Here is a 16,796-nt window from a genome sequence, read left to right as displayed (position 1 = left end):
ATATTCCTTCCATTTGTACCTAACATGTGGGTTTGAGATTCCGCACAGTTTCTAGGGGAAGTTGGTCATTTCCACCAGGACCCGTGTGGGATGATGCCCTCCCTGGAGAGCTGGTACTTGCACTGGTGAGAGCAAATAGATGAAGGAAGAGAAGTGAGGAAACAGAGGGTTGCAGGGCAAAGCATGGCCCCGGGAAGCGCTATCAGGCTGGGGGTGACAAAGGGGGATGACACAGAACTTCTCAGTGAGGAGCTTGAGAACAGAGAGGATGCCATTCTGCCTGAAAACCTGGAACGTAACGGGGAAACTAGAAATAAAAAAAATAGAACTAGAGTCAGAGATAAAATGGTCTGTAATACCCGGCAGAAGTACTGTGGGCTCTGTTTTACCGGCAGCAGGAAACTATGAAATCCCTTCAAGGGGATGGGACCGATCAAAGGATGGAAAGCTGTTTGAGGAGGCAAATGTGTTATTTCAGTTGCTCCTCCAGAAAGCGGCCCTGTTCTGCCCATTGTAGTGTTTTGGGGTGTTTTTTTTTTTGGTTGTTGTTGTTTTGTTTTTTTGTTTGCTTGTTTTTGCTTTTGTTTTTGTTTCTGTCTTTGTTTGTTTTGTTTTGTTTTGTTTTTGAGATCCTCTTTCATGGCAGCCTTTCCCCATCTGACCTCACCATGCCAGAGCTCTTCACCATGAGTCTCTTTTGAGTGGAGAGTGACGCCCATACCGATAATGCTTTTCACTCCAGACCAAGCCTCCTACTTTTGTACTGAGGTTGGGTCAGTGAATTGGCAGCGTGAGGTGGGAGAAGTGTCTGTAAAACTCTCAATTTAGATGGAAGGAAGGATGACGTACCATTTCCTCCAGTGACTTGGTCACTAAAATCCCTGCCTCCTCTAAGATGCCAACAGAACAGGAGGAAAAAGATGGAGTGAAGAGAAACAGAGATAGGCAAAAGACGGAAAAGAAGAGCCAGCACAGGGCAATACTTGATTGCCAGGGGCGTTTCAGATCACAATCACTTACAGGCTTAAAGTAGAGCCCAGCCTTAATTAAGGCTCCAGCCTAGGAGATGGGAGATGGAAAGCCCCTCATCTGAGTCTTAGCAGTGGAAATTAACTCTCCCTGTCCCTTTATTCTTTTGGGTATTTTTTGTGGGTTCTGTTTTGTTTTTTGTTTGTTTGTTTGTTTGTTTGTTTTTATGGGCCGGAAAAGGAAAGTCTGTAACTCTAACTCTATTGCAGCTGTAAAGGGCTGAGAGCCAAAAGCTTCCTTCCCTAAGCAGATCCAGTATGTATAGGGTCTGAGCAGGTTTCAGGACACTGCACATTTCTCGAGCCAAGGGCATGAAGAAAACACGCAAAAATTACATACTGGGGCCTTTACATCCTGTGGAGGAGTGTTACCCTCCCACCCTAGCTCAAACAGCAGAGCAGTCAGCAAGCTAGCTCTTGTAAGAGCTAAACACTCAGACAATCTTTTCCACAAAAAGAAAAAAAAACATGTCTCCCCAGCAGCAGCAGCTAGGTATTTGAACGGATTTCAAATATAAATTACAAGTTATTTTACCTGGTCAGAGAGAAGAAGCAAATTAAAGAACCTACATGCCCATTAACCTTATAGCAAACAGTGTCATTTCATCTACAAAGAGGTGGAGAGTAGATTTCGGGCAATTTCCATAGGACAAGCATCTTTACAAAGTTCTGAATTTAGCTTCGTAAGGTGCAGAAAAACAGATGATGCTGCACAAAAGTAGTAATGAGCTAGAAAGCCAAGCAGAAGAGGCTGGTCCTCAAATTGGCCGACACATCCCCACACAAACTGAATCTTTCTAAGGCACTCCATTAAGTATAAACAACGTCAGTGCTATAGTTAATCACTCCAAATTTGTAGAAGTTTCTTTTCCAGCAAGATTTACAACAAAAGAGGTTGAAATGAACCCCCATATCCTCTCTATTTGTGGGTAGTAAAGATACCACCTAAGATGATGAAATCCCATATGGAAGTTGAATAATGTTTTTCTATTTTTCTTATTGTTTTGTGAATCTTATTTTTTAAAAGTAATTTATTCAGATTACATCTCAATTCTTATCCTCTCACTTGTATCTTCCTGTTCCCCCCTCCCTCCCTCTTTCACTCTATTCCCCTCCCTTAGGTCTGTGACAGAAGGGGACCTCTTCCCCACCATATGATCACAGCCTGTCAGGTCTCATCCTGGTAGCCTGCTTATCCTTCCTCTGGGTGCCACCAGGCCTCCCCACCAAGGGGAAGTGGTCAAATATGGGGTACCAGAGTTCATGTCAGAGGCAGTCCCCACTCTCCACACAACTGTGGTAAGTGTGCTGTCCATTGGCTAGATCTGAATAGGGGGTCTAGGTTTTCTGCATGCATTGTCCTGGGTTGGTACAGCAGTTTGAGCAGATCCCACTGCGTCCAGATCCGCCAGCCTTGATGGTCTTCTTGTAGGTTTCTAGGACCCTCTGGATCCTTCTATTTTCCCATTCTCCCATACCTCTCTCATCTGGAGTCCCAGTGGGAAGACCCAGCATCTATCTCAATCTCATGCTAAGTGAAGCCTCTCAGAGGACACTCATGTTGGGCTAGTGTTCAACTGTGAGTATATACCATGTGTATATTTCCGGGTCTGGGTTAACTCACTCAAGATGATCATTTATAGTTCCATTCATTTGCCTGCAAATTTCAAGATGTCCTTGTTTTTAATAGCTGAGTGGTATTATATAGTATAAACGTTCCACAGTATGTATGTATGTATGTATGTATGTATGTATGTATGTATGTATACAGTATTTTGCCTGCATGTGTGCCTGCATGCCAGAAGGGGCACTAGATCTCACCATGTGGTTTCTGGGAATTGAACTCAGGACCTTAACCTCTTAATCTCTAATCCATCTCTCCAGCCCAGAACAGTATTTTTAAAGGTCATATTTAAGAACCCTTCCCCTGGCAGAAACATAAACAATGCTATTCACAGATTAATAATACCATGCCAAGCAGAGAGAATAATACTTCTAACAATGAAAATGGAACAGAAACTGGAAACGCCAGTGGTTTGAGGTTTGCCTCACCAAGCCACCACATTTCGTTTTACATATACAGAAGGCAATTCTTAAACATCTTCATCTTGGTGAAGCCAACTGATGGTTTTTAGCAGCCTCAATCCACATTACCGTGACCATCTGAGGTTTGGCTTTACACAGCTTCTCCCATTTTGTGCTGGATTTCTGCCGCGGTCCCCCTCCCCCACCCCCAACTTTCTGATCACTTGAACTTTCTCTTTGTATCCAAAGAACTCCAGCTAGCGCCACTCTGCTGACAAGGCTTCCTGCAGACTGGAGAAGCTACCAAGACAAAGCTAGGAGAGCTCATTAAATCACAAAGCAGGCCAGTTTCCTATGTCTTGGGGGCATAAGATAGTCCAGCAATTAACTAATTCACCAACAATCAATAGATTAGAAAATTGTGTGTGACCATGGTAGTCTTAAGAGAATGACTTGTTATTTTAATTGACTGGGCCCCTAAGTAAACAAATATAAACAAACCCCTTTCTCTGTCTGCAGCTGCCTACTAGATGACCTAACTTGATTGTCTAATAAACAGTATCAGAAGATCCAAAAATAAAGGACAAACTGCTTCCCTTTTCTAATCCCCATTGTGTACATTTGAAATAAAGTCATCACCTCCCATTCGTATTAAATTCTGCTTCATTCCTTCAGTAGTATACAGTGTCACTAAGCCCTGGTCACCCAAGAAGAAGTCGGCACACTCAGACACTGTTTTAAATGGTCTCTTCCTATCTATTGTTCCCTTTAGGTCTCTCCTCATGCAAACAGTTATGTGACTGGTGCTATACTGGTTGCTTGTTTTAAATGTGTTAATTCTGCCTGCACCTTTAAGGCATTCATTGCCTGTCCAACTACAACAAACTGTCTTCTATCCCCCTAAGATTACCTAAGGACCATGTACCCCTCAGGTCCAGCTTCAGTGATTACTTTTCCCACAAAGCTCCCAACACGGACCCATGGACAAGTGTTATTAGATCATATCCCATGGTCTCAAGCAACTAAAGCGTGTCTCCCCTTTGACGTACAGGAAATAGTTATGTCCAAGGAACAACGCATAAATAAACTTGTCAGCTCGTTGAGAATCCAGAGGTCAGGTCTACTATGGTGGTCATCTCTTGAATTCTGTAATTTGGGGGTAGGCACACTGCAAAGTGCTCAACAAATATGTGTTGACCGATAGATTGGTAGATTGGCTGACTGACTAATAAGTCTTTCTTTTTTTTCTTTTGGCTTTTCGAGACTGGGTTTCTTGGCATAGCCCTGGCTGTCCTGGACTCACTTTGTAGACCAGGCTGGCCTCGAACTCACAGAGATCTGCCTGCCTCTGCCTCCTGAGTTCTGGGGTTATAGGTGTGTGACACCACGCCCTACTAATTGAAGTCTTTAATTGAGAGTTCTTAGGACAACCAACAAAGGATTAACACAGCCTTTTAGAGCTCCAGCTATTTCGATGTGAGGCAGAAACTGTGTCTTGTCTTTCTACCTCTGGCAGCTGCAGACATCACACTAAAGCTGTCCTGACATTTCACACTCATTTGGTAACCTCAAACATTTTAGTTTTTAAGTTCAGAATTTTTTGACAAGAATTTCAGCTTAATAAGGATACCTAGCAGCCCGGTGTGGTGGCGCACACCTTTAATCCCAGCACTTGGGAGGCAGAGGCAGGTAGATGGATGTGAGTTCGAGGCCAGCCTAGTGGTCTACAAAGCAAGTCCAGGACAGCCAGGGCTGCACAGAGGAACCCTTCTCAAAGAACAGAAACAAAAACAACAATAGGATAGCTAGGAAACATTCTATTTCCTTCTTGGAGCACATATATCCCTGAAATAAAGGATAAAGGGAATTATCACTATTGAACCAATCATACAAGTTTACTTTATTGCACTTTGGCGGTTATAAATTAATTACATTCTTCCATTTAAACCCTCCCATATACCTTGTCCTGCTCTCCTTCAAATCCCTGGCTTCTTTTTTCACTACTTTGTTATTGATCATGAAAACTTGATAATTTTCCTTTGAGAATTATGAAACCTAGACAGAAGGGAGAAAACGATCTGCTCGAGGTTCACAAATGCAGGGCAGAAGACAGACAAAGACTGCAGGCTTCTGAAGGCTGCAGGAGTAGCTGTAGTTAAGAAGTGAAGCGTTTTTGAAAAAAAAAATCTAGGCCTGGGATATGGCTCAGTTTGTAGATCGATTGAGTGATCCTATAGTGTGGCCAAAGCCCTGGATTCCATGCCCAGCACTGCCAGGATGGACACGGACACACACACACACACACACACACACACACACAGGCACGCCCATGCACACAGGCGAAAAAAGAAATAATAATAATTGTAAAAGAACCAACCCACAATGCTTCAGGTCATTTGAATCCTAGCACAGTCTCCTTACCCTGACTTGAGATTTAAAACGTAAACTTTTCTTTGACACTAAACCCCCAGGAGCAACTATTGACAACATTACCAGTTTCATCATTAAATGTCATTTCTCATTCCTCTTCTTTCTCCCACACAGTACTCTTTATTTTTGTTCTTTCCTTAACATATATAAGCATGGCGCTGTCAAAAGAAACTGAGATTTGGACTCAGACAGAAGTTTGAATGCCAGAGGTTTAGCTCAGTGGTAGAGCTTTTCCTCACATGTACAAAGGCCCGAGTTCTAGCTGCAGCAGTGCAAGCAAAATCAAAATAAATGATTAAAATTAAAATAATATTGTGGTGGCACTGCAGACTGAAACTCTGTACTACTAAGGCACAGCTCCGCCTTCCAAACAAAGCTTCAATGCCAGCTCTCCCACTTAGCAAAGAATTTAGATTCTGTCACTGGACTTCTCTGGGGGTTTCAACCTCTTCATTTGCATAACTGAGGCATCACTATCCATCTCAAGGAGAATATATGTAAAATACCTAGGATCAGGCACTCCTTTCCTGAGGCCATGTTTTCCTGGTTCTCAGTGTTTCTGGGCCCTCCATGTGTAGGCTCTGACCACCCTTTGCATGCATCAGATTGCTGAAATGCAGCCCAAAGTACAGGCCCTACACTCTGTAAATATCTGGGAGTATCCAGATGCTAGCCTGATCCATTTTGCAGCCTATGATGTTGACCTTTCTTGATTAGCAATGTAAATTAAGAAAGCCCCAACTTCACAGTCAATTCCTCCAAAGAACATGAGTCAGGTCTGACACACATTCAGCCCTGAGCAGTCAAAACACCGCCACTCATACTCCCAATTAGAGATGCCATTAAAAGTCACTTGGCCTGTGGAAGTTTTAAGGGGGAAGACTTTGACTTAAGCAACAAAGAAAAAGAAATGGAAAACAGCAAGACAGCCCAACAAAGACAAGGCTTTAACTTGTCATGGTATCATAGGCGAAGATGAGGCTTTAGCCCTGAGTATCTCTAACCCTTTTCCTGAATAACTAGTCAAACCAGCTTTATTTCTAGCTCTACCTCATCTCACCTCCAACCCCCTCTTTGCAGAAGAAAAATCAGTTTCTGATAGACCGTGAAAGACAATAAATATAAGAGAACCATTCAAAACTCTCTTGCCAGGGGTTTCTGGCAAGAGAAAAGGCAAAACAGCTAGAAATCTGTTGGGTGGCATTGGAATGAGGGCCAGAGGATACCTCAAAGAATCTGATCTTCAGTGGGCTTAACCCTTGATCTTGTCAAATGAATCCTCCACCTCCCACATTCCTTAGAGACGTAACATTAAGAGACTTGAGGGAGAGTTAACAGACCATGTCTGAGAACACACCAGGAAACAGCCGCTTCTGCAAAGATAGGAAGCAGCAGTGTGGAGGAAAGCAATGTGTCCCGTAAGAGCTGCCTGCTGCCAATCATCTTTCCCAGTTCCAAAGCCAGACCCAGAAATGGACTCTCAAGCCCTTCACAAGCCTTCCATGAAGTACAAATTTGCTCTGTGGAAGTTCTTGCCAAAAAAAAAAAAAAATAGGATGGCACAAAGAGGTCGAGGAACGTGTCAAGATTACGCAGGAAATTGCCGAGCATCTCTAAAGTAACTGAAGGTGACCGAATACTTGTCCTTAACTCAGGCAAGACAAAGATGAAGCGTGAGACATCTTCCCTCTCTCTCTACTATAATTTACCGACCCATTTCAAACTTACCAGCCCCAGTTAGCTTCTCTCATGTCCTACCAGAAACACGCCTGAGCCAAGACAGACAAAGCTGGTCTAGCAAAGGAGAAGAGCTCAGTGTAATCAAAGGGGGGTGGGTGGGAAACGGGTTATGGATAGAAGGGCAGGGCAGTCAATGAGCAAATGAACAAAGAGTGAACGGCAGTTGAATGAGAAAATCCCAAATGTAGGCCTTAAACAACCAGTGCTTGTGGGTGCAGGCTGGGAACCAAGGACTGGACGTGATGAATGAAAAATGGCTCTCTTTCTCTGAGGAAGTACTCAATCTGTCCCAGAACACAGGCCCAGACTCACACTGAAAGAGGAGGGTGTGGAGGTGAAGTGAAAGGGGCAGGGTTAGAAGTTACTTTGAGAGCTCAAGTCATCTTGATCTTTGCCACTTCAGTGCCCCAGCAGGATGGCTCTGCCCAAATAAACATGCCAGTGCGGTGTGAGGAAGAAACAGATCATCTCTTGCAAAGCTAACACGCAGGGCAATCTTTCCAGTCGCCTATTTACACTGAAGGCGACTAAAGGACATGAAGAGACACATTTTATTTCATCCTAGGCTTTGGAACATAATCTTTAGCTAGGAGAAATTGTATTTCAGTGTACTCACCAATGACTTAATGAAAGTCTGACGGAAATAAATATTTGAGGAAGCAGCAGGAAACAAAATATTTGGCTTTAGAGATGCAAAGTGAAAGTGCTCCCATTATCAACTTGCCCAGCATTGCAAGATAACACTTAGGTAAACCTACAGTTCAGTTTCTAGGAAAACATCACACATCTGGCCCAGTATTGAGACTATGAACACATTAAGCACTGATGGCAACAGACATCCCAACGTCACCCAGATCTGTGTGACAGAACGATCTAGAGTGCTTTTCCTTAACTCATAAATGAATTGTTTTCCAAGAATCCCTTGTGTACGTAAGCGTCTTGGGATTCTAAATACCCTTTCTTATCGATACTATTGCACAGTGTGGTTACATTGAATAATTGCATTGCTCATACAGTGTGGATTAAACGAGCCCCTCTAGAATTGTTCTGAATGAGCCTAACAACAATTAATTGTCAAGTGTCAGTGTGGGCATGTTCTCTAGACTTCAATTTGCTTTCTCCTGTGATCCAATCTTCTCCCTGGTCTACACTTTAGGAGTAAAGAAAGGTATTTCCCAGCTCAGGTGCTAAGTGGGGAGATGGATTCTTTTAAAAAGCTGTGAATGCATGACTTCCAGCAGAAGTGACTTCTGTGGCTACTCCAAATCTAAACAGAACCCAAGAGTTGCAGGAAGCACTGCAATCACACACACACACACACACACACACACACACACACACACACACACACACCACTTGTGCACACCTTTGTATATACATATGTAAGTTAGAGACCACTTATGTTACATATGGCTGATATTTTCAGTTTGGGATAGTATCGCTTTTCCTAGAAGGGAAATTCAAAGAAGTTAAAAAAAATGGAATTTGGATTTTGACAGCATTTATTAAATGCCACTTTCTCCTCTGTTAACTTAACGATGTCTTTGTTTAGTATATATGCTCCATGAAGGCAAGTCTTATGGCTTCTCTCTCATCTTCCCTGAAGTCTTTTTTTTTCATGGCTGCTCTGGGCTAGGAGCAGGGGAAATTCCACATAAAAAGCAGAAGATGAAAAGTGTCACTCAAAAATTCATTAGATGTGGCTAGGGAGATGGCTGAGTAGGCAATTGTTGTGTCATCATGAAGAGCCAAGTTCAGATCCCTAGCAACCACATAGAAGGCAGGGGATGTGGTACCTACCTAGAACCCAGCAGGGGTCAGGGATAGGCAGCTCCCAGAGGCTCCAAGGCCAAACAATCTAGGTTCAGCCCTGTCTCAAAAACATAGTCGGAAACAACAGAAGAAGACATCCAACATCTGCCTCTGACCTCCACACATACACAAGCACACATACTTGCATACTCTACACTACACACACACACACACACACACACACACACACACACTTCATCATATAGCTTTCCTCCCTGTTTATGTAAAGACCTTGGACAAATAGGATTACTGAGCTGGGCATGGGTGCGCATGCCTGTAATCCCAGCACTCAGGAGGCAGAGGCAGGTGGATTGCTGTGAGTTCGAGGCCAGCCTGGTGTACAAAGCAAGTCCAGGACAGTTAAGGCTACACAGAGAAACCCTGTCTCAAAAAACAAAAAACAAAACAAAACAATAACAAAGGAAGATTCCCCAAGGAGCAGAGGTGTAGCTGAGTGGTAGAGCACTTGTCTCCCATGCACAATATCCTAGATTTGATCTCAAGCACCAGAAATTTAAAGGGGGGGGGGGTGAGGGAGAGCAACGGACAAGACGGAGTGAATCCAGAGTAGGAGGAGTAACCTCCTATCTCATAAGAGTTGAGAAAGTCCATAAAGTTTATTTTTGAAAGTACAGAGCGGGAGGCTGAATCTCAGACCCCATGAAGAAAAAGTTGAGGAAGTACTGTCAGTGTTTGTCTAAAAACAGAGGAAGCATCATTGTTCTGTGTGGTCCAAGATTGCAGAGCTTAGCCCCATAGATGGCAAAGAGAAATATTTGCAACTCAACATACAGTTTTTAAAAATGCCCACAGATAAACCCTGACAACAGTGAAACGGGCAGGTTTAAACACACACACACACACACACACACACACACACACACACACACACACACACAAACTCCCCCATGACCAGTGGAGAACAAAATCAGAAACACTCCACAGCAGGTTCCTTAATGATCATAAACTGGGTGCCTTCCAAGGACTTGAGCTTCTCTGTCTCTAGGTCACCACCACCAGTGGGAGCAGCAACAGGTATAGCAGCCCTGAGGGCAGTATGCCCTTTGGCCCGGGGGGGGGGTGGGCAGTGAGCAGGAGAGCTCATCTTCCTGTAATCTCTGCTGTTCTTCATTAACTTCCCACCGATGGCTCAGCACATTTCCCTCCGCTTCGGAAGAAACCAAACCATAAACACAATTGTGTGCTCGCCCCATGATAATTGTTCCATAACTAGCAGTCTCTGTCCGAAACTATCTCTTTTTTCTCTTTAAAGAAATTCTTGGGAAGTGCTCCGGGAGAAGCAAGGGGGAAAATAGTTTAACCGTTTAAAGAAGAACAACGCTCAAGTTGTCTTCCAGCTGGAGTTAAAGTACGGTCTTTGAGGTTTTTAAAGGGGGAAACCCCTATCACAAGGCATGGACTCTTTTCCTTCCGGGAATGACCAGGTGGCTATCAGCAGGCTACTAGGTATATATGACAGACCTAAAATCCCATATATGCAAATTACATATGACAGCATCTAAAACCCTATGTATGCAAAGGGTTAGCCAAGCTTTGTGAGACATACCATACAGTGTTCTTGTTCTACCTCCCTCTTACAGCCTTAGATAGATTCCTAGTCCAAGCCCCCATATGCTGGCTTCTTTCTGGAAGAAGGCAGAAGTTATGGAATGGAAACAGTAGGTGGTCTTTGTGGATTCTAGTGGGAAAGATCAGGAAGGGATTCATAAAATTAATCAGGCTGTATTCTTCACCTAGAAACCATGCCCCGTGATAGCTTTGGAACTCCCAGGCCTTTGACTTGGGCTGCGGCTGGGGCTAGGTCTGACCTGGAACACAGCTGAAAAGATTGGAAAGGTATATCCCATTGCTCATGGAACCTCTGCATCCAACAAGAACTCAAAGTCACAGCCCAAATTTACCTCCAGTCACAAGAAAACTTCAATCTGATCATCCGGGTCAACTGTGTGTATAGAAATAAGATCAGAGTGGGAAGACAGTAGAGCTTACAAAGAACTTAAAGAACATGCCCTGCACCTTTCTACAAGGTCAAGGAGAGCAAAAGGTTTACCAAATGCAATGGAAGAAGAGGCTGGTATGCCTACTGGCACTCTGTAAACAGTGCCTTACATCTAACAGGAGTAAAATGACAGAAGGATATCCGTGTACATCCCATATGCTTTCTCCTGCAGACTCTTCTCCTACTCCACCCTCCTTTGTTAGAGAACAGCGACTAGCTCCCACTTGCCTCATTGTGCCAAACTGAGAACCTACCAAAAAAAAAAAAAAGCCAGAAAAAGCAAATATAGAGGGCAAGCACCATTTCCTGGCTTGTTCTTTTCACCCTACCTTTCTTCCTCTTTTCCCTGTATCCTGACACTGGTCTCCACCTTCACCTTTTCTTTTCCCGTATGCTTTTCAAATTTCAGGGCACTGTTTTAAGAACTGGAAATTAACACAGGACCCTTAGGGTACAGTTCAGTTTTCCATCCTTTCGTCTCTTCCATGTCCCCATACCCACACACAAGGGTACTTCTTGCGTGTCTAAGATCTCCAAGAGGTCCTATATAATATGGATTCATTGGTGCCAGAACTTTGCAAAGCTTACTTATGGCCTCAAAGAATCATTTTATGCAGGGGAGTCAACTCCATGGATGACTGTCTATACTGTAGAAAAGGACATGACACAGTAAAAGAGACACATCTGATTTCTTGAGAATCCCCATTTCATTAGACCAATACCTGCCCTGGTCTAGTATGAGAAGCTACGCAAAGAAATTAATAATTTTAAGATCATGGGGCCACTCCCTCATAGTCATCTTCTTTCATTTATTATGACTGTAGTAGTGCTGTCGTAACATAAGGAAAAATCACTAACGGCCCCCTAAAACTTGTGATCATCGATAAAACGGGCTTTAACGTACTATCTTTGCCACTTGATTATCAACACACAGCCATCCGCGTCTCCATAAATCAAGCAGCTGGATTCTACACATCCTGGAAACCATAATAGCTAGTTCCACTGATGATTCTTCCCAACCTGATCATTTCCTGGTCTAAGGGTTTGTCTATGACAAATGAAAAGTAAGCTTTCCTATTCCACGCCTTCTCCTCCTACTGATGACTCTCTCTCTCTCAGTTTTCTCCATCTCCTGGATCTCTCTATCTTTCCCAAGCAGGCAAGGGCCAGCATCCTAAACCCAAACTACTTTTTCATTTCCCCAGCACCAAAGGAGGTTTGCTGCCATTTTGCATGACAGCTTTTTGGTTCTTCTGTCTCTCCGAAGCCTAAGTTATTCAGTTACCAAAACAGTCTTCGTCCCCAGCCACCCTCCGCCCCGCCCCGGCTGCCCCTGCCTTGAGCCCAGACTTCATTAATGTATACCTAAAACACAGTCATCATGGAGGACTTTCATGGCATGGAAAGCATTAGTGGAGTTAGAAGCCGAGAAGACCTGACATATCCCTCAAAGTTATTCGTCAGTGCTCCCTCACAACTTGGACTACCAGAAGAATCAAGTGATTCTCTAAGCCACAGAAAGTAAATCAGCTGAGAGCCTTCCCTGAGCCACTGCACGATACAGTGAAGAGAGCCACCAAATGCACTGCAGAGTCCATTTATTTTCCTGCCCGCTTCTCTGTGACCTTCCCTGACTGTCTCATGGCATGGCTGTGATAAGACAATGAAGTAAGGCATGAGCAGCACACTATGCACAGTAGCATCGAAGGCCAAGGAGACAGCTGTCTTCCTTACTCATTATATGGTGGCTCTCGGTGGAAAAAAAAATTGCCAGGGCTATGACGACCAAACCATCATAGTGTCATTTAGAGACTGCCCACTTCAAATTCATCTTAGATCTAGGAATGCCCAGGCTCTCAGGAAAAGGAAAAAATAGTCCCAGGACTCCAGAATGAAGAATGACAAAGCAAGGGTTAGAATCAAGAGACTCTTATTTAACCAGTTCAAGTCTATTTCTAGTCTGCTCCCACCAGTGGATACAGATTTTAAAAGCTACTTGTGAGGAGAAAGCTGTATTGTTCTAAAGCATTTTTAAAAACTAAGGTGAAAAAATGAATAATCCAAATAGTATCTTGCGAAGAAGAAGAAGAAGAAGAAGAAGAAGAAGAAGAAGAAGAAGAAGAAGAAGAAGAAGAAGAAACAAGCAGCAAACATTACACTGAAAAAAGCCCCGCCCCCTTTATGTAATGTCCCAGCTAACCTTGCACATTATACCTGGCTTTTACTCTAAGGAGCCAGGCTGTTTGGGAGGAATGAGTAAACTGAATTTACCTCCTGCATATCCATGCATGTAATAATGAACCTCCATATAATAGGGGCCAAGTGTGCACTCAGCAGAAAGGGAATCATTAAAAGGCACCCTGCCTCTCCACACGAGGCACTTCCTTAACAGTGTGGCCAAGAAAACCCTCATCTGTCCTCAAATAATCCCCCAGCCAGACCACAAATTGCTGGCTGGCCCATACTTAGTAACACCCCCTGCCATGCTCCTATGGGCTCACAAAATAATTCAGGACCACAGCAACAAGCACTCTTGAGAGGTGCCTGGCAGGTTGGGTCAGCCTGAACACAACTGAAAATGACCTCTCCAGGGCAGGTTGTCCAGGCCGACTGGAAATTCTGTGGGCGGCCTAAGAAGGAAAAGAAAGGGAGGAACTGGCACACTACAGAGAAGCCGCATAGCCCTTTGTGACCTTGGTAGAAAGAGAGGAAGAGAGGAGGACTTTGATTAGAAGAAATTCTTCAAAGCTAGGAGTCCCCTCTCCAAAGGGGCTCTTTGATAGGTTTGTTTGGTTTTTTTTTTTTTTTAAAGTGCTTGGCTCCAGAGACCGCCACCGCCGAAGGAAGAGCGTTAAAGGAGGGATGTGAAGGTAGATCAGAGGCATCTATGTCAATCTGGTTAGAAAACCGGGATGGAGATTGCCTAGTTTGGGGGAGGCTAAAGATCCTCTCCAGGTCCCTGCCAACACCCTCCAAAGGTTGCCTCAATATACCCCCAGCCAGCCAGAGCTGACCGGTTCACCCATGAACAACACATTATTACCCTAACACCTGCAGGCCACCCGCACAAGTTAGCTAGGGAGGCATTCCAATGCACAGGGAGAGACCAAAACACAGGTCATTATGAGGGTGGGGGGGGAGTTAATTTCCAGAGTCCAGCTGCTAAGTAAACAACATGAAGGGGGTGGGGCGCAAGAAGCCCTATAGCTACATCTGTTACCTGAAAAAAAAAAAAGCTACATCTTTCTACCCCCTGCTAGATCCCCCACCTACAATCTCAAATGCTTTCTCCCTGCCTTTGGACGAACTCTGGCTCCCTAGCTGAGTCTGTAAGAGAAACAACAACAAGAAAGTGGGCTAAAGTTCATGAAGTCCCTCCACCTGGCAATCTCGTGCTTCAAGGTGAGCCGAGCAGTCTTAACAAGTCACTCTTCCCAGTCACCGCTCCAATTGTCCCCATCCTCCACCCTCACTCCCACTAGAGATGCCTGGGTTTGGAGGTTCCAGAGTTACTGGGAGTGCTTCACTCCCCTGGCCTCTAGCTGCTACTTGGTTCCAGCTGACCACAGGCTCTTAAATCAAACCAACCCTAGTGGCCGCTTCACACAGCTGTGCTCCATGGCACAAAAGTTCCCTCCACACTTCTCAGAGTGCAAGAAATCTCGCTGGCTGGGGGGTGGGGGGGGGGCAGAACTCGGGAGGGAGGGAAAGGCCGAGGGGAACCGGCAGCAGCAACGCCCCAGCGCAGAACGGGCAAGTTTGTGTGTCCAGCTGTAGAAAGAGAGACTGAGAAAAGCCACCAAAATCCAGTCCCCCCAGCTCCGCGCCAGACCCCAGCCCAGCAACCTGCCTTGGGCAGGACAGCCTGAGGCAGAGCCTGGAGAGCTAGCGCCTAGCGCCCACTCCCCTCCCCCAGCTCGTGCCCTCAGCCCCTCACTGTCCAGTTGGGCTCAGGGGCCTCCAAGGCAAGGAGAACCCCCAACAGCCGCCATTTCCTGCAGCCCACACGGAGGTGAGTGGCCTCCTCGCCGTGGGGGGAGCGGGGCTGCCCCGGTGCCCCGCGAGTGTGACTGCATGCAAAGCTCCAGCAGGGCCAGGTGGCTAGGGTCCCATCCTCCAGCCACAGTTAACTGCAGTCCGCTCCGGAGGCAGGACCCTCTCCTTGGGGCTGTAGCCCCTCAGGCTCTGGCCGGCCAAGTCGCAAAGTGGGGCTGAGGCCCGCACCCGCGCAGTCAGCGCACCCGCTAGCCCATTCAAAGTTAGACGCCCTGAGGAGCGAGCCACCGCTCCTTACCTTCGACACCGTGAGCGGCTCGCAGTGCTCCAAGCCCCCCTTCAGGGTGAAGCCCCAGGGCGCCCCCCCTTGCAGCTGCACCGGGACGTACTGGTAGGACCCCGGCCGGCTCTCCATCCTCGGCTCGGCTGGGCAGGCGCCGCCGGGCTCCTTTTCCGTGGGGGCTAAGGAGCCTCCGCCCCCAGCAGCTCAGCCACCATCGTCCTCCAGCGCCGCGCCGCCCTGCTCCGCCTACTCTCCAGGCTGGAGACGCTCAGGCAGCTAGAGAGCTCTAGGAGGAAATGACACGGAGCTGGAGAGAGGGGGAGAGGAGGAGGGGGAGAAGGGGGAAAAAAGAAAAGAAGGAAAGAGAGGCGGAGGGATGGCGCTTAATGGACAAGAAAACGGAGCAATGGGGAGGGGCAGTCACTGGGACCTCGCCTATAGGATCGCTGAGGAGTGGGAGCAACGCAAGGCCTCACATCAATTGTTACATTGTTTCATTCAAGTAGGCCCCCTCTTTGGTCCTCCTCTTTTACTGAGGAGCTACCAGCCCCTCCTTCAGCCCAGGCAAACCGAGGTGAAAGTCACTGTGCATGGTGGCCCTCGTGGCCGCGTGCACTTTTTTGATTAGCTCCTTCATGTCTCTTAGACTTGCCATTTTCTTCTGAAGGTCCTTAGACACAGGTTCTGGGGCGAGCGCATGGGGGTGGGGGTGGGGAGTGGGCACTTACAAGGCTGCTAATCTATGGAGCTTGCTTTTTAAAGGGATGGAAAGTAAAATACACCGTGGACCAGCAAATACAGAGAGGTTGTGCACGTAGGCTGCTCCAAGTACACTCGAGTTGTGTGGAGTCATTAGGGAACATTGCCTAGGTGCATAGTTTAAATAAAGGAACACTGAGAGTGTCCCCTGACCAGGCTCAGCTACAAACTAGCTCCTTGCTGGTGCCTATGACTGGGATTATATATACTCCGCTCATCTGGGATCCTGGCACTGCCTTGCACTTGCCTCCCCCCCCCCCCCCCAAGAAATGACCAACCTAGGGAATCTACAAAGTTTTGACTAGCCGAATACAAGCATACAAGAAAGCTGGCAGAGGAATGATGGGCCTTTTGGAAGAATCAGCTTATACACAGGGCCTGAAGCACACCCCATCACCTGCTTTTGGTTGAGCCTGTTCCTACAGCTTTTAGGATAGGCCTAACAGCTACAATAACAGTCCTGAGAAATGAGTGTGTTACTTCGGCTGATGCTGATCTCTCAACCTTGGCCTAAGCAGTTTATTTCCCCTCTTGGTCGGGGGGGCGGGGAGGATGTCTCTGTGGCCCCAAGTGGGAAGTGACTTTGTTTGTTTGTTTGTTTGTTTTGTTTTTGTTTTTGTTTTTCGAGACAGGGTTTCTCTATGCAGTCTTGGTCATCCTGGACTCGCTTTGTAGACCAGGCTTGCCTTGAAGGGACTTTTTA

General features: G+C 45.9%; 1 protein-coding gene across 3 annotated transcripts in view; it reads right to left on the bottom strand.

Moving 5' to 3' along the window:
* Positions 1–15,617, bottom strand: part of SHROOM4 (shroom family member 4) — a 204,178-nt gene extending 188,561 nt beyond the window's left edge. The window contains exon 1 of one of the 3 annotated variants that reach the window (XM_084790227.1): positions 15,350–15,617. In XM_084790227.1, coding sequence (XP_084646353.1) covers positions 15,350–15,466 — 117 coding nt within the window. In that variant the 5' untranslated portion in view covers positions 15,467–15,617. The remainder of the gene's footprint in view (positions 1–15,349) is intronic. The other 2 variants (XM_084790228.1, XM_084790232.1) reach the window with 2 other exon arrangements.
* Positions 15,618–16,796: the final 1,179 nt, after the last annotated feature.

Source organism: Acomys minous (genome assembly GCF_964271855.1).
Source record: "Acomys minous genome assembly, chromosome: 7".
Classification (NCBI taxonomy): Eukaryota; Metazoa; Chordata; class Mammalia; order Rodentia; family Muridae; genus Acomys; species Acomys minous.
The sequence above is the reverse complement of the archived record's forward strand: the minus strand, read 5'-3'. Positions and strand labels throughout refer to the sequence as shown.